The following is a 24,139-nucleotide window of genomic DNA, read 5'->3' as shown; positions in this document are numbered from 1 at the left end:
TCAAGTCTCGACTTCCTAGCTACTCCAGAAGTGTCCTAAATCTTATTAATTCTAAACTGTACTATTTCTATCGATTATACGTATTACGCGTGAGTGTTTCCACTCTGCACCTGAATCCCGTGGGCCTCCCACTTCCTAACCTTGGGTAGTATAGTGTTGCCCCAGCGATTCCCTAGGCCTAGGCCTATCCTATTTCCGTGACAGTGGTCCTTATACCACTTACTTAGTATATGGTTTGCGTGGCCCCTAGGGCCTAACTGTATTACTTGGATGTATGACGTTACAACGCATGCTTTTACACCGCATGCCGTTACAACGCATTTTTTACACCGCAAGATCTGTTACAACGCCAGCCTTTACAACGCATGCTTTTACAACGACGTATACTAGATGGAGTGCTGACATTAGAAATGTATAATTTACTATTCTAACTCCAGTCCACGTTGCAGTAGGGAAGGTGTTTGGATAGTAAAACTACACTATTTCTAATGTTAGCACGCCATCTAGTGCATTTCGTTGTAATAGCATGCGTTGTAATGGCATGCGTTGTAACAGATTTCGCGTTGTAATAGTTTCGTTGTAATGGTAGTGCGGTGTAAAAGTTGCGTTGTAAAGGTTGTTCACCGTATTACTTACCTGTGTGACTTAATGTATGCTTGAATAAGACTGTGTTGTACTTACCTCGAATCTCATAAAGAGTGCTGAGGGTTTGACTAGAATAAATACACTTTATTTTATATATATATCTGTTGGGGTGTCCTTTCATTTGGTATTCAAGGGGTTACATATGGTATAACAGCTGGCTTCACATGCCATTCAGAGTTTAGCCTAAAACTGCTCTTGTCCATGCTACCACTAGGATAGCTGGTCTATAAGGTTGACTTTACAACCAATCACCATAAGGGTTGTCTTGACTGATACAAGGTGTACACTAGAATTAGTGACATCATATATCAGGCCAACTTCTCACATTGGTGAGCAGCGGTTGGGATCTGAGCTTGCTGTTGTAATACCATTGTAATCTTGAGATACTAAATTGAAAGATCACACAGATATTGTTTAGGTACATATAACATAGATTATAAATACTTAAGTCCTACTGGACTTAGTTGTTGTAGGTTGAAGGGCCTAGCACACCCTGACTACAACTACTAGAGAGGTTTAGTAGATACAACTAGTGTAAGTAGGTGCACACACCACACCCTCACTAGAATCATGTCCCTGAATGGAGATCACACTGATACTCCCTCAGGAGAGGAGAATCCTAGACAGATTCCCTCTAGATATGATGCATTCACTTTCCAGGAGATGAGACAACTGTGTACCTTCAGGAGATTAAAACAGGGTTCCAACCCTCCCCTTAGACAGCTAGTGGAGCTTCTGGAGGCCTATGATGCTGAAAGAGCTGCCAAGTATGGTGCCATAGCTGTAGATAAGGGCCTCCCCTCCACAGAAGAGAACCCTGACTTAACTGATACAGATGAGTTAGAAGAGACCTCAGAGGAAGAGGGAGGTAGCAAGACCCCAGTCAGAAGACTTAGTCAGGCTAACTTAAGCTTGCATGGGAGCTTGCATGGAAGCTTCCCTTACAGGCCCCCAAGTAATCTTAAAAAGAGAGATAGGAGGGGTAGATCTCCCTCAGGGGACTCTCTCCACTCCTATCACTCAAGAAGCTCCAATGCTTCATCCCACAGGGGGATGACTTTCCCCCAAAGGAGAGAGCATGAGGCCAGAATGAAGGAAGCCAAACTGAGGATTGAAAGGGAAGAACTTGCCCTTGCCAAAGAGAAGCTTGCTCTGGCCAGAGAGCAAAAATTGTGTGGGTCAGAACCCACTGGTGGCAGCAACATTCCTAGAGATAGGGATAGGTCTTATGACCATAGAAACCTAAGCAAGATAGTCCCCCCCATATCAGAATGGGGATGACATCCACAAGTGGATGACTGCTTTGGAGAGGGCCTGCAAAGTACAGCAGGTACCCCAGAGTCAGCTATCTTGTGGCTCTCCTTTTCTGACAAAGGTAGAGACAAGCTCCTCACAGTCAGTGATGAGGATGCTAACAATTACAAAGTCCTGAAGAGTGCTCTGATAGATGGGTTTGGCTTAACCACTGAGCAATATAGGTTGTTGTTCAGAGACACCCAGAAGACACAGACACAGGACTGGTCTGATTTTGTGGATTGTGCCACTAAGGCTTTGGAAGGTTGGTTAACTGGCAGCAAGGTGCAGGACTATACAGGATTGTACAACTTGATCATGAGGGAGCAGATCCTTAGTAATTGTCAGAACCAGCTTCTCCATCAACACCTGGTAGACTCAGATTTGACCTCTCCCCAAGAATTGGGAAAGAGGGCAGATAAATGGGTCAGGACCAGGATTAGGCCTAAAAATCAGGGTGGTGACCAAAAGAAAGATACCACCAAGCCTCAAGAGAAGGGTGGGGATAAAACAAAAGAGAAATCTTCCTCAGGGCCCCAAAACTCCACACAGGGTGGTGGGTCCCAAGCTCCCTCCTCTACCACAGTTAAAAAGCCTTACTGCCATGAGTGTAAAACTCCTGGGCATTGGAAAACTGACAGCAGTTGCCCAAAGGCTAAACACAAAACTGTTCCTCCAACTACTCCTGTCACACCACCTATTACTGTCAGCAGTAATCCCCCAGGTGGTGGGAGTGCCCCCAAAAATTTGGTTGGGTTTTCTTAGGGTACACAGGGGGACCCTGGCTTAGCCAATTCCCCTACAGTAGCTACTCTTGTCTGTGATGGTGGCATGGTGTTTGCCAACTTCACAGCCTGTCCCAACACTTTGGGTAGGTACAGACAGGAGCCCTACATCAATGGTAGAAAAGCTGAGGCCTACAGAGACACTGGAGCTAGCATCACTATGGTGGCCCATAGGCTAGTTCCCTCTGAGCAGCTTTTGCCTGGTTTCTCATACCAGGTAACTAACATTGATGGCAGACAGAACAGTCATCCCATGGCAGAGGTATGTCTCAGCTGGGGAGGTGTCACTGGCCCTAAAAGGGTGGCAGTGTCCCCAACCTTGCCTGTAGACTGCTTACTGGGGAATGACTTAGAACTCTCAGCTTGGGCTGGAGTTGAACAAGACACCCATTCTAAAATGGTAGGCCTTTCACAAAAGGGTAGTGGGGTTGTGCCAGCCACAACCCCTGTCCAAGTAGATTTCCTCCCTGAAAAGGTTTGAAGGGCAGTGGTAGCCACAGCCCAGGCAAAGACAGACTTCCCTGTAGAGATTGGCAGAGCTGTGACACTCACAGTGTCGTAAATTGGCTGCGATTAAATTAGCGTTAGCAGAATCCATCTGGTATTTAGAGGCTATCCTGTACATTTTGTGGAATCCATTTTGTATTTCTGGCAGCCATTTTGTCTTCCCTTGTGCTCTGTTTAAAGGACTGGCTATACTTAGACTCTGCTACCCTGCACATGCGCAGGAATATCTAACTGTCCATGCATCTGTTTTTAGTCTGTAACTATCAGGTTGTTTCTACCAGAGTCAGCAACTGCTAGCTCCTCCTTTACTGTTGACGGTGCATTTCTGTATGACCATCTATGTATGTAACTCTTCTCATGTATGCTTGCACCGCCCTTTTCCTGAGCCCCTGTGTGGGTATAAAAGACCATGGTTCTTCTACTCTGTGTGCTACCTTCATTCAGCACCATAGGGTGCTGGGTGAATGTGGTTCCACCTCCTGAGGTTTAATAAACTATGTATTTTCTATTTCAGTTTCTGTGCCAACTTCTTTCTAATAGTCTGAGGACTTTGTGCAGAGAAGGGCGAACCCCTTGCACTGGTAGGCCTAGCTGAGGCCTATTTTCTAAAATTGGCGCCTCAACTTGGGGCTCATCGGTGACTCGGATGCCCAAAGGATTGGTCGCGACGAAGGATTGGTATCTCGCTCTGGACGTGATCACTGCCCGATAAGACCAGAGTCTTGGCATCCACGGCGACTTTTCCTTTCTTTCTGATCTGACCATCCAGGTGGCACCGGTCCTCGACTGAGATCTCTTCTGTTGATTCACCGTGCAGTGACCATTTGGTCGATTTTAGAACTTGGCAGGATGAATCTGGACACCAAGTGATTGGTAAGTGTCTGCGGCGCTTGCTGTTGGTTTTGATGCCTGTGATTGGTAAGGTAGTTTAGTAACGCTTACTGTGGCTTTGAGTATGGTATATTTTGTGTTGGCCAACTTGGTTTGTTTTGACATATGTGACTTGCAATTCACATAGGCAGGTAATGAGGAGAATTTTCTCTAACTGAATTGATTTGAACGGCACATCCTGCTAAAGGTACCTTAAGTGCTACTTTGATTATAATTAGGGCTCCCGGTTTTATGGTATTTACTTTTTTGTCATTTCCGTCTGTATTTATCCATATTTATTTTTTGTCAACTTTATCTGTATTTATCCATATTTATTATGGGTATTGTGAAAAAATAAAGCTGAAACTGGTATATTTCCACATTTATTTAACTAATAAATATGCAGTCACCCTTGAATGCCTGCCAGGTTTCAGTGATATGAACACCCGCAGAAGATAAATCAATGCACTTATGTGAAAATATGCACTTTTCAGTATCAGCCTTGTGTCGTTTAAGCTTCTTTAGTAACATTTCTTTCATTTGAACCCCCCTTACCTATCGATCCACACAGTTATTGGTCTTGCAGTATTGGCAAAGTGTACTTAGAATCACTCAAAAAGCACCCAATTTCCGTTTTTATTCACATTTAAAAATAAATACATACAAGAAAATAAATGGTTTTCTGTCTGTATTTATCTGTAAAAATCAGTAAAAACGGAAAACTGGGAGCCTTAATTATAATATTGCATATTCTGCACTATTTTTGGCATGCCTGTCTTTAGCACACTTCAAAGGATGTGGTGCTTTTGGAATGGTACCAAAATGAGACTTGATGAAGCACAACTGCCCCCCCCCCCCCCCCCCCCCCCCGGAGGGGACGCCTAATAGGGATATGTATATTAAGTATGGTCTTTCTTCTATAATGTACAGCGCATTATGGAATAAAAATACTTGTAAGTGGTGACTAGTACCCCGAGGAACTAAATATGTACATAAAAGGATCCTGGTCTGTGCACTTAGTAACATTCATAAGTGATGAGATGCAGAACGTTTTTTTGGTGTTCTGCCAGCCAAATCTGGTGAATATGACTTGCAACTAGTATTTACAAATGGTTTGGTTTAAGTACAGTCTGTGGGCTGTCTTTTGTTTCTGTCTTAAGTGTTGATTTGTGGGTTAAATGTGTGTTTAAATGTTGTGGTGTGGTAAATTGTGTTTTGGATGTTGCTAGCACTGGAAAAAGCGTGTGATTGAATGACTGTGAATATGTGAAAGAATTCTGAGAAGTGAAATTGTTAAGGAGTAAGTTTAATTTGGTCTCATCACCATCAATGAGTCGCAAAAGGAAATTGAGAAGGGTGTAGCTACAGAAAGAGCAACCCCTGTGATTTGATGACCCCCTTAATGTCCACAAGTATTTATGAAAAGTAATTAGGGATTGGTTAAAAGTTTAGCTTGAGAAAATTGTGGGTATTTCGAATTTGCAAATTGTTCCTATGCAGCTTTGTGTTCTTGGTGGTTCAGTAAGCCAATGTGCTTGGTCCAGATGGTTGTAGGTTCTAATTTAAGCTGAACCTGCTAATCTGAGACTAGAAAATAAAATTATGACCCCTGAAAAGAAATTGTATATCAAAATTAATTTTACCATAGGGCAAATTATTGCAGTTTACATAGAATTAGGAAGGCTTTTTGTCTTTGACAGCTTCAGGGCTGTGTGAGGCATATTTTGACCTTGAAGCCTGTAAGGTGGGGGCAAGGAATGTTCGTGGTGGCTGGTTCTGCGCTGAGGGGCTATTTTTTGGCTTCTCTGATAAGACAGGGCAGCTGAGGAACGAAACTCAAGGAGCCTTCCTTGTTCCTATTTTGTGCAAGACTAGTTAGAATTTCCAGTGAAAACTGTTTTTATTTCTTTTTTTTTTTAAATGTTACAGCATTTATCCTTCTGTATTAGGTATTAAAAGGCATTCACATTATACAGCACGACAGATTTGTGTTGTCTTGAAAGGTTGACTTGCAAGGCGTGTGAATTTCGACGCCTTTACGTGTTAAACAGCTGTGTCAACAAGACCATTTCTATCTCGGACTCCGGCCACAGAGAATAGTTGAAGTCAAAAACACGGAGTAAAATTCTGCATTTCAGACTGCTGTTTCCAAAGTTAGAAATGTAGTTTCATTATTTTTGCAGATTGACAGTAGGGATTTCTTTTCTTAATGCCTTTTTTTTAAAATAAGGATAAGAGTGGTTTTTGATGTTAAATAATAAGGACTGTCCTTCATTTAAAAGTTGCGCAGACTTAAGATGTTTCAAGATGAGCTTCTGTGCTTAGGGCTAAGAATTAATGTGTTTCAATATAATAGGCAAGGGATGCAGCTCGCTTTTCATATGTAGACTCATCAAAATGATTAGATTTATTAACTAATAATGATACTGTGACCTCCTAGCATCCAAATTGAATTTAAGCCGTGCTATACAGCAATAGGGGGTCAATTACATGTGAAAATGTCACTTTATCCAGGCGTACAAAACTCATTTTTATAAGGGCATACATTATACATTTCTGATGCCACATCTCTAGGATATGTAGAGGACATTCTGGGGATGACTATTATGCAAAAACATTGTAGGATATTCATTTTTAAGTGCCCTAAAAATCAAAGTCGAAATTGAGTAAAAATTCACTATTTAAATTAGATTTCTCCAGTCAGAGCAGCTTTTAAACTGCCTTAGACTCAAGTAAAATGCACATATGTTAGCATAAAACTTCATAGCTGACATTTATATTGCTCAAGCACTCAGCACCCTGATTCTAAATATACCTATGTACAAAAACTGGCAGAAGTTATTAAGCTTACCTCTGAAATTGCTGGTAGACACACAGAGTGGGTTTTGCTGCTCTGCCTTCGGTCTCTAGGGTCACTTTGACTTGGGAGCACCGCATGACAACCTTGCATACAAGCTGGAACAGCTGCATAGGTTAAAGGCCGAACTCCTACATTTAGAAGCCTGGCAGGGCTCGGCTTCACATGTGCTTTGACATTTCGACATTTGAAAGACGAAATGGCAGGGGAAGGAAGAGGTTTTTGCTTACCTTTTTTTTGGTAAAAGCAAGTTTTTGTGTGCACTCAATGAACATAGTATATGTGACCTCTCTTTAAAAGACAATGGCTCTGCCATATATATATAGTATAAATGTTTTTAGGGTTGAATTCAGGAAGCAATGGGATTCAGTTTGAATTCATGCGGCCTCATGTTGCACTAGTACATTTGCTAAAGGAATATGTTCTTTGGCTAGCTGAAATATGCTATTTCGCTCCTCAGAGTTCGTTTATGCCCAGTTGCTACAAATTGGGGTTGATAGTGTTGACAGAATGAAACCTGGTACAGGTTTCTTACTGTCAAAACTGGGGAGAGGAGGCTAGCTCCTCTACAAATTAAGGGTAGGCAAATTTATGTGTTCTCTCTCTTTTTCTTAATTTTTTTCGAGCCTGTTTAAACTGTCTGTGAAATAACCATGAGACATTTAATTGGCTATTCAGTAATACTGTTTTAAACATTATTAGCATTAATAAAACGAATAAATATATTTTGCTATGTTACTACCCGTCCTCTCTGATGGAATTATGAGAGGATGAGTAGTCTAGATTGCTGCTTCCTTATTTGATCTTTAAGGGGAACTAGCTGTGGGTAGTTTTTGTTTGAAAATTCTCAGGTGACAACACCACTATTGTTTGTTATTCTCATGCTACATACAGTTTTGCAAGGGCATTGCTAGTTTTATTAGCTAGTCTGTGTAAATAAACTGACAGTCCTTATTAGAACTGATGTTGCATAGTTTGGATTGTGAAAAAGTAGAATGCAGGGAAGAGGTCTATGCGATCCTTAGCAAATATCATTGAGGAAAATATGTGTTTACCCCATTAGACAATGCCACCATATGTGAAGACATCCATTTAGATAGAATTCTCGTGTAGTTATCTACCCTTAGATGATGAAGGCTCTCACACGGAAACCCAATTGAAAAGCTTAGAGGCACTGTTTTGCCTACTGCCTTTATATTTGTATTGCTTTTTGAGAATGACAGTCTATTCTAGACCAAAATTGTCCCATGGCGTGTGGCCACTCCTTTGAAGATTGCAGGCCACCTGTTTGCAGTCCCCTTGTTATACAATGAACTGTTTAAAGCATTGCACTTGCTTCATCAGAAGGCGTTCAACATCAGGAAAGAAGGAGGAGCTGGTTTTGCCACAGAACCAGATTTTCAGTACAAAAGAGCGCCTGTCATGCGCTGGCAACCTCTGACAGTGTGCAGTCCCTTGAGCCCCTTGGCCTGAGTTTTTGGCCACACACACACACCCTCCTTTTTCCTTTGCTCCAATGGAAGTGCAGTGCACCGGCGATTGACAAAAGGCACTACATTCTGGTGCCCATGAAAGAGCAGCCTGAGCGTCCTCTGACACTGAATGATGAGTGTTGGAGCCTGAGAATGGTCCCGGGTCTGCACGAGATGACCTGTGCCCTTGATCAATGGAGAGCACACTACCTGTAGTGCCTGCCGCAAAGGAGAGATACTGGTGCACTGCCTTGAGACATTGAGACTTTCGAGTGAGCTGTGGGTGTTTGCCAGGAGGGCACTCCAACTAAGCAGTACTTTTCTCATGAAGAGGCCTGAATCGAGAGGCCCATGCGAAAGAAAACAACAAAAGAAGATTTGATGGACAATAGAAGCCTGCCAGAGAGGCTTTTTGAACGGACTCTGGGCATAGTTGATTTCGCAAGAGGTTTCCGTGTGATTGTATAGACTAGATGTTAGGAGACTGATTGTTTTGCTGGCATTGTTTTAAAGTACTATTCTGTTTAGTAAAAGCAGAACAAAGTCCATTCTCTGTGGAAAGAGTACCCCATTGATCGTCCCATTTTTGAGGAGGAGCAACCCTTTGCAGCTCTTCGTCCTAATTCTCATGGTCCTGTGTAGTTCTCCTGGTCCTCTGGATCCAGGATCATTTTTGTAAATAATATGTCTGACTGCTTTAATGTTTGTATTGGGTATAATGATAGATACTCTAGCCCTCATAAAGGAAACACTGGAAAAGTCTAGCGAAAATGTTTTTGAAGTTGAAATTGATGGTAACTGAAATGCATAGGAGCCTTGAAAATGTTTTTACTGGATGGTTCTAGGATTTGCTTAGGACTAGGAAGCTAATAATTCTGTTTCTGATAATAGTAATTACTCTCTCCTGCTATCTGTATGACCCAATTCTCTGTTCCCTTTGTACTTCTGTTTATACCTCATACATACCCGCTTAACAATATTTAGAATGAGAAATGCCCACCTAGCAATGAATTAGGATATTTATGAAAAAAAAAAAAAAATTATTACAAATTAATATGCATATTTTTCATTTTTCCTACTGGATTATGGGAGATGTCTTCAGCTAACGCTAAAAGGGTCGTCTGTCGTAAATTGGCTGCGATTAAATTAGCGTTAGCAGAATCCATCTGGTATTTAGAGGCTATCCTGTACATTTTGTGGAATCCATTTTGTATTTCTGGCAGCCATTTTGTCTTCCCTTGTGCTCTGTTTAAAGGACTGGCTATACTTAGACTCTGCTACCCTGCACATGCGCAGGAATATCTAACTGTCCATGCATCTGTTTTTAGTCTGTAACTATCAGGTTGTTTCTACCAGAGTCAGCAACTGCTAGCTCCTCCTTTACTGTTGACGGTGCATTTCTGTATGACCATCTATGTATGTAACTCTTCTCATGTATGCTTGCACCGCCCCTTTCCTGAGCCCCTGTGTGGGTATAAAAGACCATGGTTCTTCTACTCTGTGTGCTACCTTCATTCAGCACCACAGGGTGCTGGGTGAATGGGGTTCCACCTCCTGAGGTTTAATAAACTATGTATTTTCTATTTCAGTTTCTGTGCCAACTTCTTTCTAATAGTCTGAGGACTTTGTGCAGAGAAGGGCGAACCCCTTGCACTGGTAGGCCTAGCTGAGGCCTATTTTCTACAACAGCTCAAACCCAAACTGAGTGCCTCCCTGAAAAGGTTGGCAGGACTGTAATGGTCTCAGTCCATACTCAGACTGACATAGGTGTAGTGAAGCCTGAAACTACGGATCACTCCACACAAACAGAGAGTAGTGGGGAGGAAGAAAAGTCTCCCTCTCCCCAGACATTAGGAAAAGGTCAGCCTCCTCAGGGATCTGACCTCACCCCTTGTGAAAGAACTGCCCCAGAGGTAGCCAGGCCTAGCCTGGCCGAGCTTCTGATGTCAGTGGACCCTTCCAAGGTGGGACCCAGTCTGGTGCAGGTAGCCTGCCTCTCTCTACCCTGCCTCAGTCAGCCCAGAGCTGTAGAGGTCAGGGAGGCCAGTGGACCCCAAGAGGGCCCCTGTCCACAAGAACCCCCCCCATCAAAAGAATGAGGATTGCCTGGCTAGTATCCCTAGCCAGGTGATGGTTAAAACCATTCCTGAGGGATCCCCTTTCCAGGTAGTTAGGGACCTCCCCCAGAGGGATTCTGTTGGGCACAGGCAAACATGGGACCTTAGGGCCCCAAACCTGACCTGTCCCTCCAGTAAGCCCACAAAAGGGACCCAGCCTCCAGCTTTAGGTAGCCAGAGGCTGACCCTGAGAGCACAGTGCAACTCAGTTAAAGAAAGAAAGGCATCCATGGTGGAGGATGATTGGAGGAAGCTGAGGCCTCACTTTGAGGACACTCACTTCAGTACTCCATCTCAACACCAGCCTTTTACTTTGCAAAGACACACCAAAGGTAGAGATTCCCTATGGTGGAGACCGTATGATACCTTCAGGGTGAGGGATTGCTTAGTGGACCATGAGACAGGGGGTAACCATGCCAGTGCTGGTTCTTCCTTATATGGCCACTTAGGCAATAGAGGCTTACCTTGTCAAGGACAGCCTTATCTCCTTTCGTTTGGGGGGGGGTTGTGTAGGAAGGTGGATATCTGACTATGGTTACCCCCAACTTTTTGCCTAGTGTCTAGCTGGTTTTTCGACTTAGTTGGCCTGAGATCCTGCCATTCAGGGTCTCAGGCTGTCTGCTCTCTCTTTAAAATGGACTCCATGTACCCTAGGTACATACCCAATTGGTAAGGATCACCTTATTGGACCCTGTACAGTGTACCCTAGGTACCCAGGGCATAGGTGTACCCTAGGCCTCCCAGGGGCTGCAGCATGTATTATGCCACCCCTGGTCTGGCCTTCCAATCAGACACAACTGGCTGATCACTCAGCTGGGGCAAGGTTGTGTAATCACCCCTTGCTTAGATATAGTATACCTATATCTACCCTTATATATAGACAGATGTGTACCTATCAGCCACTCCTATGGCAGGCCTTAACAATCCTGGAGGCAGAGTGCTTGGTAACATGTGAGATGGTGCTCTAGCATGAGCTGAGCCTGTCTGCAGCTTTCGGAACCATGTCCTTATAGCTGATCTATGATATAGCCTACCATATACTCTTAAAGTGCCTTATAATCTTAAACGGTTATGGTAACTATGGTTTGGCTTTATCAAAATATGTCGTGTAAGGTGTCTAACACTTTGGAATAATACCCCCATACCATTTCTGGTGATGAGGATATTATTCCTCCCTTCTAGAGGGAGAGACATGTTAAAATCCTACTTTGCTGTTTAACTCTCACCAAAGCCTCAGCATCACAAAATGGATGCTGCTGCCACAGACACGAGTCAGGCCTCCTGCTGCTGGGAGCCCTCCCAGCCAGGGAGGCCTGGACAATAGGTTTCCTGCTTGGGGAGGTGCTAGCACCTCCCCAGACAGACTTTAGTGTATTGGGGCAGGGAGGGCTGAAAGGAATGAGACATGCCTGGGGCACACAAGGTGCTCCATGCATAGTCCAGTTCAAACCGGTGCTGGGGCACTCCAGCCCCAGCTCTGGCGCGAAACTGGACAAAGGAAAGGGGGTGTAGCCACTCCCCTTCCTGGTCCCACCCATAGGAGGGACCTTGCAGGTAGCCCAGCCCACTAGCCCAGTATATTAGTAGCTAGGTGGGCCCTGCTAAATTAGATTATCCTGAACCTGCAACTTGAACAGAAACTCTGGACCTTCGACATTTGACGAAAGAAGAAGACTGAAGAATCTCCCTTGTGGCCAAGGAGTGGCCACCCTGTGCGAACAGGCACCATCAAGAGACTTACCCTTTGCTTTGCTGAAGTTCTACGAGGGACCGACTGCAGAGCCTGACCAGAGCCTTGACTTCCAGACTTCTCCGACCCTGATCCACATCCACAGCCGAGCTGAGATCCGTGGAGGCAACGAGAGACGTGGGACCGGCTACCTGGGAAAAGTGGCGAGTATCTTCCAGCGCAGCTTCTGAGGCACCCTCGAGGTTGTGCACCGGGGATTAAGAATCCCCAACCCCAAGCACCCTCTGCACCGAAGATCAGCCCCCCACACTCCACGAGTCCTGCGTGGGGCCCTTCTGCATTTCCCTGCTTGCCGAGTCTGTCCTGTTGCTTGCCTGTTGGCTAGTAACCTTTGCGACGACACACCTTCGATATTCCACTGCTGGTTTGGCTCCTCCAGACTGGCTCCTGCTCCTCTGCAAAAGAGAAGCACCCCAGATCTTCCTGGTCTGCACCAGAAGCAAGTCCTCCATTCTCCGTGGGTTCCGCTTGCCAAGGCTTGGTGAGTCCTAGTTCGACTTCGACGCCGCCGACAGCACGAGCCTTCGTGGGACAGCTCGCCTCCTGGTCCTGGTCGTCCTCGACGTCTCCTGGTAGCCGTGGCTGCTGCGACAAGCTTCACCTCTTCACCTGCAATCTCCCGACATCGCCTGGTTCCTTCCTGGTTCCACGTGGTCACTGGCTAGTGACCCAGACTCTGTCCCTTCTGCTTGCAGGTATCCTTCCTTCTTGATCCCGGCCTTGGGATCCACCGGACACTCTTCACTGACTGCCTGTCAGCATCTTTCCTTCAGGCATCTATAGGAGTCGACGACGAAACCCGACGCAAGTTCACACCTATGCACCCGCAGCCCGTGGGCTAGGTAACTTGGGTACTCCGGTGCTCATCAGGGTATTGACTATCCTAGTGTCTAGTTCTCAAGTCTTGACTTCCTAGCTACTCCAGAAATGTCCTAAATCTTATTAATTCTAAACTGTACTATTTCTATCGATTATACGCATTACGCGTGAGTGTTTCCACTCTGCACCTGAATCCCATGGGCCTCCCACTTCCTAACCTTGGGTAGTATAGTGTAGCCCCAGCGATTCCCTAGGCCTATCCTATTTCCGTGACAGTGGTCCTTATACCACTTACTTAGTATATGGTTTACGTGGCCCCTAGGGCCTAACTGTATTACTTACCTGTGTGACTTAATGTATGCTTGAATAAGACTGTGTTGTACTTACCTCGAATCTCATAAAGAGTGCTGAGGGTTTGACTAGAATAAATTCACTTTGTTTTATATATATATCTGTTGTGGTGTCCTTTCATTTGGTATTCAAGGGGTTACATATGGTATAACAGCTGGCTTCACATGCCATTCAGAGTTTAGCCAAAGACAGCTCTTGTCCATGCTACCACTAGGATAGCTGGTCTATAAAGTTGACTTTACAACCAATCACCATAAGGGTTGTTTGGACTGATACAAGGTGTACACTAGAATTAGTGACATCATATATCAGGCCAACTTCTCACACTGGTGATCAAAGATAGTCAGCAGTACTTATTCGTATCAACCTGCCCAGGTAGCTGTAATTACAGACAAAACTTCAGACTAGGAAAATTGTGACAAAAAAAACGAAGGTAAATGCAGCTGCCACTGCTAACAACTCTGTCAAAGATTGAAACCCTTTGATAACTGCCTTTGTGCTTTATGGGGATCAGAGCCTAAGGCTGCTAGCCATTTGTGTTTAATCAGCCTTTACTTGATGAGTTTTATAGCATGACTGTGCTCATCAGTTTTGTTCTGACTTAGTGGACTATGATTAAAGAGGAAAAATTATCCCATTTGAGATCAGCCAACACAGATTACACTTATAAGACTGTTTTCCATTTACTGGCATTAGCCTGGCATGGTAGCTCCAAGGAGGCCACAAAACCCACATTGGCCACTGTGGCTGCTTTAATGTATTCTTTAGCAATTAGAAGACATGTGAGGCCCGCACTACATTGGAGGGGTGTTTGATATGTTATGATGCTCCTGTGTCTGGGTAGCAACTGTGTATTTTGTTATGACTATTAAAAACAGAAGATAAGCAAATTTATTAGGTTTCATGCGTAAGCATGCTCGAGTGCCAACCAAACTGAGAATGTGTTTTGATGATATAAAATGAGGTAGTGTATATATTTTTGGTATATTGGCTTAGGATTTGGGGAAAGGATAAAAAAAAGAACATTTTACCATCCAATATCTTCTTGTATCTATTAAACTGTAATTTTACGGAGAATACATTTATTGGAAAATAGTAAAGTGGTTCTTTGCAGAATATGTAGTGCTGCATCTCTCATTTCTATTATCTTGCTTAATTTGTGTCAAAGAAAAATTAATAAGTGTGTCGTTCATTTATATCATTTATAAAAAAAAGAAACTATGCATTTTTGTTTATTGTATCCTTTTTTTAGTTCAAAGACTGTAATAAAAAAGTTACGTATAGTTCACCTTGTTGCTTTTTCATATCTGTAAGGAACATTTAATAAAGTATTGACGAAAGTAAAGGGTATTTTACAATATGGTACAGATTTTAGGTTATTTAAAAATGAGTGCTCTCTTACAGGAATGCTATGTGTGGACGAGTGCAGTGTCAAAATGTGGAAGAGCTACATCTGTTCAATGATTATACATCTATAATTCAGACTCCTCTTGGAAGCACCTGGTGTTGGGGCGTGGATTCCAACTTTGGAGAAGGTCTTGAAGACCTTGGCTTTGTGCCAAATGGAGCAAGATGTGGTGCAGGGAAGGTAAAAGCATCAATGTTAAAATCCTTACTTTTGTTTAGAAATATCAAAAAATATGCCCGCTCAAAAACAATGGTGGGTACATTTTATGCAGTTACAGATTGCTTTAAGATACAATTGCTTAGAGCAGCAACTTCAATATCGTCATTGTTCCAAAAATGATTGAGTGTAAAAAAAATGTCATCACATATATGTCCTAACTTGCTACATACAGTCTGTTAAGACCTGTTTAGTGAACCGTAATGTGTTTTATTAAGTTGTGAATTGTCTACCTTTATATAAATTAAAGTTGTCTAGCATAACAGAGTGTAAATAGTATAATTAAATGAAATGCATAACATCGCAACAGCATTTTTCACTCATTTGTAGGTCTCAGCTGCTAGGCAGACGTATTGTTCATAATACATAACATATACTTGGAGTAGGCTTGGTTCAGCCCTTGCTCATGATTAGATGGCTATGTTGTCTAGCTATGTTGTCTAGCTCAGTTATCTGCTTTTAATTCAATGGCTATCTTCACTATTCTTGTGATTGTCCCGTCCAGGAGCATTTAGGTCTCAAAAAGGTCTAATTAGATGTGTTGTATCATTCCACTGAATACACGAGGAGACTCCTTTTTAGGTCGAGCGTAAGCATACCTCTTGTATACTTTAGTATACTTCTCTTGTAGGATTAAAGCCATCCACTTACTTTTGATTTGTTTTTTTCAATGTCCTTTAAAAATCCTTGCTTGCCAGTGGTCAGACCGGCCTCTTTGTCCCTCCTTTTGTCTTCTGTTCCTCCCAAACAGCAGGGACTAAGTACTGTCTCATTCCGCTATGGTTCTTTATCTGTTCTTTGGTTGACTATTTTTATCTTGGTTTCCTGCTCTGTTACTGTTTGCCTGTGTTCAGCTTCGGCGCCATAGCTGCTTACATGTAAATATAGCATTCCTCCCTCCCACCTCCTCTAAATCCCACAGTTGTGTTAGTGCTGCCTCCCATGATGAGCTTCCCGCTCCCTTGCTTGTATTTTATTTCAAGCCTTTTTGCACTTTTCGATTTCCACCATCACTTGGGCTTTTTTGTTAGGATGTTGGTTTGGTTTTGGGCTTCCTTTTAAGGGGGATTGGTTTTGTTTGTAAGACGTCATGAAGCGTTGCAGCCCCTCCCACTCCTCTTTCTGCTCCCCTCCCCTCCCCCTCCAGTCATTTTACAAAAGCTGCAGCCTCCTAGGAGCGGCCTGCCAGTACACACCAAGTTTTCATCCAATGTCAAAGTTTTTGCTGGTAGTGGACAGTACAGAGCTTTCAGTGATTTTGTTATTACTATTTATTATTGTGCACGGGGGAAGCTGCTGCCGGGTTACCATGGAAGTAATCAGCCAACCAATACCTCATTCCCTGGGGGTGCTGTTAACTATTTTACGTCGCACATCAGTGATACCTCTCCGTCTTTCCTCGGTAATGAATAGGTTTTCATTTGGGCTTTTTCTGCTGTGGCCCAGGGCGGGGTCAGCAGGACTCCTTTCATTCAAAGGGCCAAGTGGAGCAGACCGATAAGTTGAAGGAAGGAGTGGGTATTGGCCAGCTTTGTGAGGACTCCACCCCCTCCAGTATCAGCCACTGTGTGTTTACTTCTCAAAGCTAAGGGGCCGGCTACAGAAAGAGACGGCATTCTGACTTTCGGTTTCTATCGAATCAGAAGCATTTAAGAGCAAGCATGTTTTCTTGTATCCTGAGAAACAGCTCTTTGTCTTTCTCCAGTTCAGCCGTCCCTAGTGGGTAGTTTTATTACAATGTTATTTACTTTTTAAACTGTCTCCACTGAGCAGACTTTGTCTTGGTCATGCACTGTTAGTTTAATAAAAATAAACGGCCTGTGACTTCAGCTACAACCACCACCGGTTGATTGATGTTTTTTTGTTCCTGCAGTCCCGTACTTTAAATTAAAAAAATAAGCACACAGCTCTCTATTTTTGTTTTCCATCTGTGCTGGGAGCTCACATTAATTGTTCAAAAATAGGGCAGAACTGTTTTCACCAAGTTAACTTTATTCACCAAGTTAGGGCGATAAGGAAATGTGAAACCCAAAGTGCAGCTGCACTGCTGTTTTTTAGTCCTTAATGGGAATTCTGAGCACAGATGTAACAGGATCTGTAAAGATATGCATGTTTCCATTTATAGTACATCTAGAAGTTCTTCCACACCACTTTCAAACTTCTCCAGCCATCACTAAGTTTAGATGGAACTATCGTGTAATAATGGCCAATATCGCAGAGTGTTTAAATATAATAAATCGTGAAGAGTCAATGGCAAACAGCATAATATTAAAGTCTGCTCGCGTTAGGGGCTTCCTGCTTCCAGTGCGTTCACCATTTTCCCTGCTTGATAACACCTTGTTGTAGCCTTGTTAATTATTGCAGAGCTCCAGCTCTTTAGCATGCAGAATAGAGCCTCACCATGATTATGGACAAGGATTTCTCATTTGAATCAAAGTATAGAAGCACATATTTTCAATCCCCGGGAGAGAGGGTCATGTATACTACTGTTTGGCGTACGTGCTTGTGTGTGCGTGTGCCTGCTTGCATGGCTGTGTGGATTTGCGTGAGATAGATATCTAAATATCTGAAAAGATGTTGGGGAGGAGAGGGACTTTTTGGGGTATATTAGGGGTATGCCCGCCTTCTCTTGTTTACCTATAAAAGGCAATACAACAATTAAAACATAAATGTGATAGACACATAAAAATACAATCTAAAATAAATCTAACCACAAAGCAAATATTATCACCAAATTATTTGCACAAAAGAGGCTGCATTTTATGAGTAAAATACTTGTATATGTTTGAGCTTAGTAAGGGTATGTCCGTAAACTGTCTGTATCTGTTTGTGAATTATACCTTCAGTTTCATGAGCAGGGAGGTGAGGAGATTAAAGTGAAATGCTGAGTCAGTGAAAGTCTGTGAAAAGGTTGAAACATTTAGGTTATGAAGAAATAAACCATAGTACTAGATTGTATCATTTGATGTCATCGGGTTATAACACAAAATGTCTGATGAACAAATGCTCTTCCTATACCTCAATCTCTTCAGCACCAATATCCTCCTTTTCTCCTTCATGAAACACAAATGGCTCTAGACGCTATCGTACGCTAAATACAAAATGCAGGGATGAATCGTCTCTCCAGTGGGGGCAATAGACAGCTGGATGTGACCTTGGTGAAGACTGACAGCCAAAGCCATGCACTTGATGACTGGCCTGAGCATATTTAATTGTGGGTGCTTCAAAAGCGGCTCTAGATCTATGAAGTGACAGAGTCAGAACTAAGGCCAAATATCATTGTCCCAAAAAAGCAAAATGTCTGGCCATCAGCTATGATGTGCCTTATTTATGGCAACGTTTTGTAGAGCTTTTCTGATAGCGCTCTTAGTATTTGTCACTTTGAACCAAGATAAGCATTGATCTTCCAGCCCGGGTTACCGTAAATGGTTGAGTGTCCACTGTTTTGTTACAATCGTGGCTAAAACGCGGGTTTCTTTACTTAAAGCTGATGATTTTTACAGCTAAAGCGCGGGTGCCACAAAGGTCTCGTATTTGCAAGAGTTTGAGCTATTGGCATTGTAAATGACAATGCGTTTTATTTATGTGTTTAGAAAGCCTGCAAGCTGTGTTTATGCACTGATTGCAGATTTTCAAAACACATAAACAAAAGGCGTTATCATTTACAGGGCCGGACTGGCCGTAGCGGGCACCAGGCTTTTTCCCGGTGGGCCGCCAAGGTGGGGGCCGGTTTTGTTACCAGGGTTCAGCAATATCAGCCCCCTGTAACAAAATCGGCTGAAAACGCCCCTCACGATAACAGGCTGCCCCCTCCCCTACCTCAAGGGGGCCGGCCAAGCAGTTTGCCAGGGCCGGTTTCAGTTTCCAGTCTGGCCCTGATCATTTACAATTCCAATAGCTCAAACTCTCGCCAATGCGAGACCTATTGTATTGCGAATGCTTGTTTTTTTAAATTCAGCACTCCATTGGAGTGAACATTTCCTTGCTTTCTCCCCCGTCTTTTCTCCTCTTCATGTACTTCTTTCATTCCGCGCTCTCTTCCCTGCTGTTTGATGACTCTCCCCATGCTGCTATATGTGATTTTTTCATACTGCCCACCTGCGCTCTTTTCATTCCAATCCCCTCACCCTTCCCTGCTCCCTGATGTTACCCACCCCGGTCCCACCATTTATTTTTGTCAGTTGTCCTCATTCTGTATCTCGCTGGAATGAAAGTCCTGTTTCTACGACTAATTCTGCTTTTTGACCATTTTGCATTACCATGTTTCCATGTTAGTTACCTTTTAAACACCTATATGCTCATGACAATGTGACTTCTTACATTTTTAATAGCTGTCATATTTGACAAGAATATGTGTAAAGATGCTTTAAATATGTTTTCGAGATACAGTGTAGTCTTTTTCCAATTTTCAGGGAACAATACATGTTATAGAAGCTTTGATCTTCACATAGATCATTTTATAGTGATGTCCTAACCTGATAAAAATTCTGCTCCCCTTCAAAAGGCCGACTGATTTACTGCTCATGGAAGGCTTTACTTTTATTTTTGTCCATCTTTTATGTTTTCTTTTTTATGCTTTATTCCAGATTTTACTTTGCGAATCACTCTATAACGCATAAGAATATCATTCAGTCAATGAAGAACAGCCTTAGAGTGAATTGGCTAGTACGGGCTGTTACAGGGACAGCCAAAATGTTGGACACCGGAAGCAGTGGCAGGGTTTAGGAACTGAGGAAGACACAGGGTCTCAGTTCTGTAAACAGGTAGTTTGCAAGTATGCTGAGGGTGGAGAGAAGCCATGTGGACCTAATTGTGGATGCTTGAAGAGTGTGCAGCAGTAACTAGGGCAGCTATAGGTTAAAACTGTGAAACTTTTCCATAAACACCAACAATCTCTGGCCATTAACCTGGGATGCATCCGAAAATAAATAAAGAAATGGTGCCATTGATTCAGAGGAGGGTAATGAAACAGAGCTGTGGCCCTCCTTGCTCCATTGCGTCTCATATTATATATTTGTGACTGCCCCAAAACCATTATTTTTCACATGTCTGTAATATTTCATGGTCTTTTAAAATCTCTTGTCCTGCATTGTGCTGTATTAGATAATTCCTTGTTTAATTATTGTGTAAAGAATGTATATCTAATACATTTTTAATAGCACTCATGTGTCTACCATTTAAAAAAATATAATGTATATTATGTCTCTGTTTGAACTTTATTGTGTTTTAAGCAATTTGGGCTTTGTGTTGAGTGAAATAGTTAAAATATCCTACCAAGCAAATGTCAATCTAATTTAAGTATTTAAACTCCACTCTAAAGTCTGCTTAAAAGTATGCCACTCATTTGTAATCATATTGATAACAAATTCCAAGACACATCCTAATCATTCTTTTTCCATACATGAACTTGCTAAACTGTGTTCTTGTATTGAAATTAAGTATATGTACAAATATTTACACACCAAAAAAGATACACTAACTGTACCTGCTTCCAACGTATTATAACTGAGCTAAAAGCCTAACATGTTAAATCACAATTAAAACTACTTCTATATAAAAACACTACATAATAAAATCCTCAATTCCCCTTATAGCAAATTCTAAGATATCTAAAACACACTGAAAACTAAACCGAAATAAATCTGGCCTACACTTATACTAACATATTAACTTACACATATTAAACAATTAGCTCCCATCCCACTATATGACCTATCTACTACAAGCAAAAAGTCTAAAAACTATCTGAAACCACTAAATACTAAAATCTATTAAATATTATAAAAGTGGATATATGTGAATCCCAAAAGCCTACTCAACCCCATCCCAATAACCACAATAATAAGCATCAATACACCAATTGTTTTAGTCCTTCTGTTTATAAATGCTGGATTATAACATATAGGGCCTTGTGGCATCCTTGCCTTATAAAAGTGACTTGCTGCAACTGTTTATTTATCCTACAATTGTAGCGTTCAAAGTGGAGTAGTCTCTGATCATATTTCCTCATGATTTTATATATTTTGCGGTGACGTATAAGGTTTTGTCAGATTTTGTCCTTTGTTGACTGTGACCTGTCACTGGTGCACGTGGGGTAGGTACTGCTGATGCAGCTGCTGCTGCTGGTGCTTCTGCAAATGGGAGAGCTTGTGGTAGCTGATGATGTGCACCTTGCATCTTATTGGTCCTCCTTTGCCTTTTGATAATCTCAGGATTTTTAAAAAGCCATTCCTGACATGTAAATCTAGCTTGCATTATTGCTATCTGCTTCCTTTGTTGATCATCCAAATTGCCTGAAAAGAATGAGACTTTACATTAAAGAATATTAAGTAAAGTATACCGAATTAACATAATTAGGTTGTCATAAACTGAAGCAGATGTTTTCATAAATACCCACAATACAGTAATTTGGAAAAATTAAAAAACTCAATACAAAAACCATATTGATGTAGGGTTAGATGTATTAAAGTACTTAAAAGACTTGACATATGTTATGCAAAACCAACCCAATGGCTAATGTTTCATTTAATAACAAACACAAAAGATGTTTGAATTGGACCCTATTGCTGAGTACCTCTTAGCTGTACTATGTGCTGCATTGTGTTACTTTGCATTAAGGGCATGTTCCTTGAGTTTCACATGGACCTACCTACGCATCCACACTTGTGTTTTGAATCTCAATGTTAAGTGTGAAAAAATTGTACCTGTAGTTTTGTCATAAACTACTAGGGATGAACAAGTGGGCTCACAACGTGAGTTAGACAGTCACTTTGCTTGAGAAATATGGGTTAAAAAGAGTGATTTTTATTAAGTCATAACTTGTAAATTGTAATGATTATCATCAGATTTAATGATTTGACCAAGAAGATTTCTACTGTGCAATTGAGGGCCTCTCGGCAAACCTCAACAGTGTTCCCATGGCTCATGGACTTACCCAATCTAGCAATGCGGGATGCTTTAATAAAATTTAGAATTGGATTAAATCCTCTTTATGCCCAAGGCTTGTGATAAGTCTGATGATGAGGATGCTTTGTGCAGTCGAGGCGATGCGTTGGTTCTGAGGAGCTGTGGTGGTGCGATGCGACAACCTGCGTCGCTGTTGAGGCTGACGTCAATTAGAGATTTGCGATGCCAGTGCCTGCATCAGGAAAGCTTCGCACAGGCGGTGGTTCCGCTGTGGGCTATGAGGTCGAAGCGGAGTACTTTGCATTGGGAGAACCCACACAGCAGAGGCGATGCTTTGGTTCTGGTCCAGTTTTTGCCTCACAGCAGAGGAGATGTGTCGGTCCTGCTGGGTTCACAGTTGGGCTGGCAGGATAGGACTCACAGATGGCAGTTTTCAGGTGCTGGGTTCAAGGTTGTTGGAACCTTCTGTCGCTGAGGCTCAAGTCAGGAGGCCAGCCAACTAGCCCTTGGAGTTACTTTGGGGTCCCTGGTTCAACAGATGCTGGCCCAGTCCTTCTTACCCAGGCAAGAGGGCAGCAGATCAATACAGCAGTTCCTTCAGAGCAGCAGTTCATCAGAGTGGCAGCCCTGTCAGCAGCACAACAGTCCTTCTTCCTGGTGGAGTATCCACAGGTCTGATGTACCGAAGAGGTGGTGTCTGTTGTCCAGTACCTGGTGCCCTCCCTCTGAAAGGTGGGAGAAGCTTTTAGAAATTCTCTTTGAAGTGTGCAAGCTTTCTGCTTTCCCTGCCTTGGCCGCAGACTAACTACAGAAGGTATGGAGCCCTTTGAGTAGAGGCAGGACACAGCCTATTCAAGTGTAAGTAGGGCTGTGCCCAGCTTCGCCCTCCCACCCTGCTAGTGATGACCCAGGCACACCTAAGCTCTCTATTGTGTGTGACTGTCAAGGAGGAATATACAAAGCCCAACAGTCAGCTACACCCAGTCACCCAAAGACAGGCTGCAGACAGGAAATGGCAGAAAAATGGCAACTTTCTAAAAGTGGTATTTTGAGGAATGTAATGTAAAATCTGACTTCACCATTAGAGAGTATTTTTCATTACAATTCTAAAGACACCAAACATGAACTGGTCACCTGCACCCATTTGGAAATTATCAATTATTAAATGTTACGAGGTAACTCCAATGTTAGCCTTTGGGTGAAGTAGGCCTTGCAACAGTGAAAACATGAATTTAAGAGTTTTTCAGTACCAGGACATGTAAAACTTAAAGGCACATGGCCAACCTTGTAAATACACTGCACCTGGTCCTCTGGGCTGTCAAGTGCCTATCATAGGGGTGGAGGTTTGGATTTTGGCTAAAGGTTTATTTTGCTAGATCAATATTTAAAACTGCACACACAGGCCGCAATAGCCTACCTGACACATGTTTAAAAGGGCCTCATAAGTGGGTGGCACATCCAGTGCTGCAGGCCCTCTAAAAGTATTTGATTTGCCAGTCCTGGGTACATGTAGCACCACTTTACTAGGGGCTTACAAGTAAATGTAGTATGGTGACTGGGGATAAACCAATGATATCATGTTTTAAGGAGCGAGTATATCCACTTTAGCACTGGTTAACAGTGGCAAGGTATGCCGAGTCTTAAGCGGGAAAATGTAAGAACAGCAAAAATAAGAGGAGAGAGGCAAAAATTGGGGGGAAGACCACCCTAAAGCTGACATGTCTAACATTATTCATATTTTTTTAGAACTAAGGCATTGGCTACTATAACTAGTGCTAATTAACCCCTTCAGTGCCCATGACGAGCTGGACTCGTCATGGGCCGCGGTGGCGCTGTGCCCATGACGAGTCCAGCTCGTCATAGACCCCGCCCGCTAATGCAACGGCCGGCACTGGGCGGGGAAAGGGGCGGGCACTGAAGGGGTTAAATATAGGCTATGGGGTTGAGAGGAGGCAATAAGGTTTTTCATCATATGCAGTACTTAGATGTGGCATGTGCCCTGGGTAGTTTTTTAGTGGTTTTAACTAATTTGAAAGTTTTTTTAATTGATTTTAGTGGAAATGATTCTTTTAACTTTGTATGTGTAATCATGTTTAGGAATTAATGTTTTAAAGACCATGTTCTAAATAACCATTTTTTTCTG

General features: G+C 42.7%; 1 protein-coding gene across 1 annotated transcript in view; it reads left to right on the top strand.

The window, feature by feature from the left end:
- Positions 1-24,139, top strand: part of LOC146785486 (disintegrin and metalloproteinase domain-containing protein 9-like) — a 1,594,707-nt gene that overhangs the window by 1,355,557 nt on the left and 215,011 nt on the right. The window contains exon 16 of the mRNA XM_085633059.1: positions 14,871-15,054. Coding sequence (XP_085489185.1) covers positions 14,871-15,054 — 184 coding nt within the window. The remainder of the gene's footprint in view (positions 1-14,870; positions 15,055-24,139) is intronic.

Source organism: Triturus cristatus, chromosome 11, assembly GCF_964204655.1.
Source record: "Triturus cristatus chromosome 11, aTriCri1.1, whole genome shotgun sequence".
NCBI classification, from domain to species: domain Eukaryota; kingdom Metazoa; phylum Chordata; class Amphibia; order Caudata; family Salamandridae; genus Triturus; species Triturus cristatus.
This window is presented reverse-complemented; position numbering and strand designations above follow the sequence as displayed.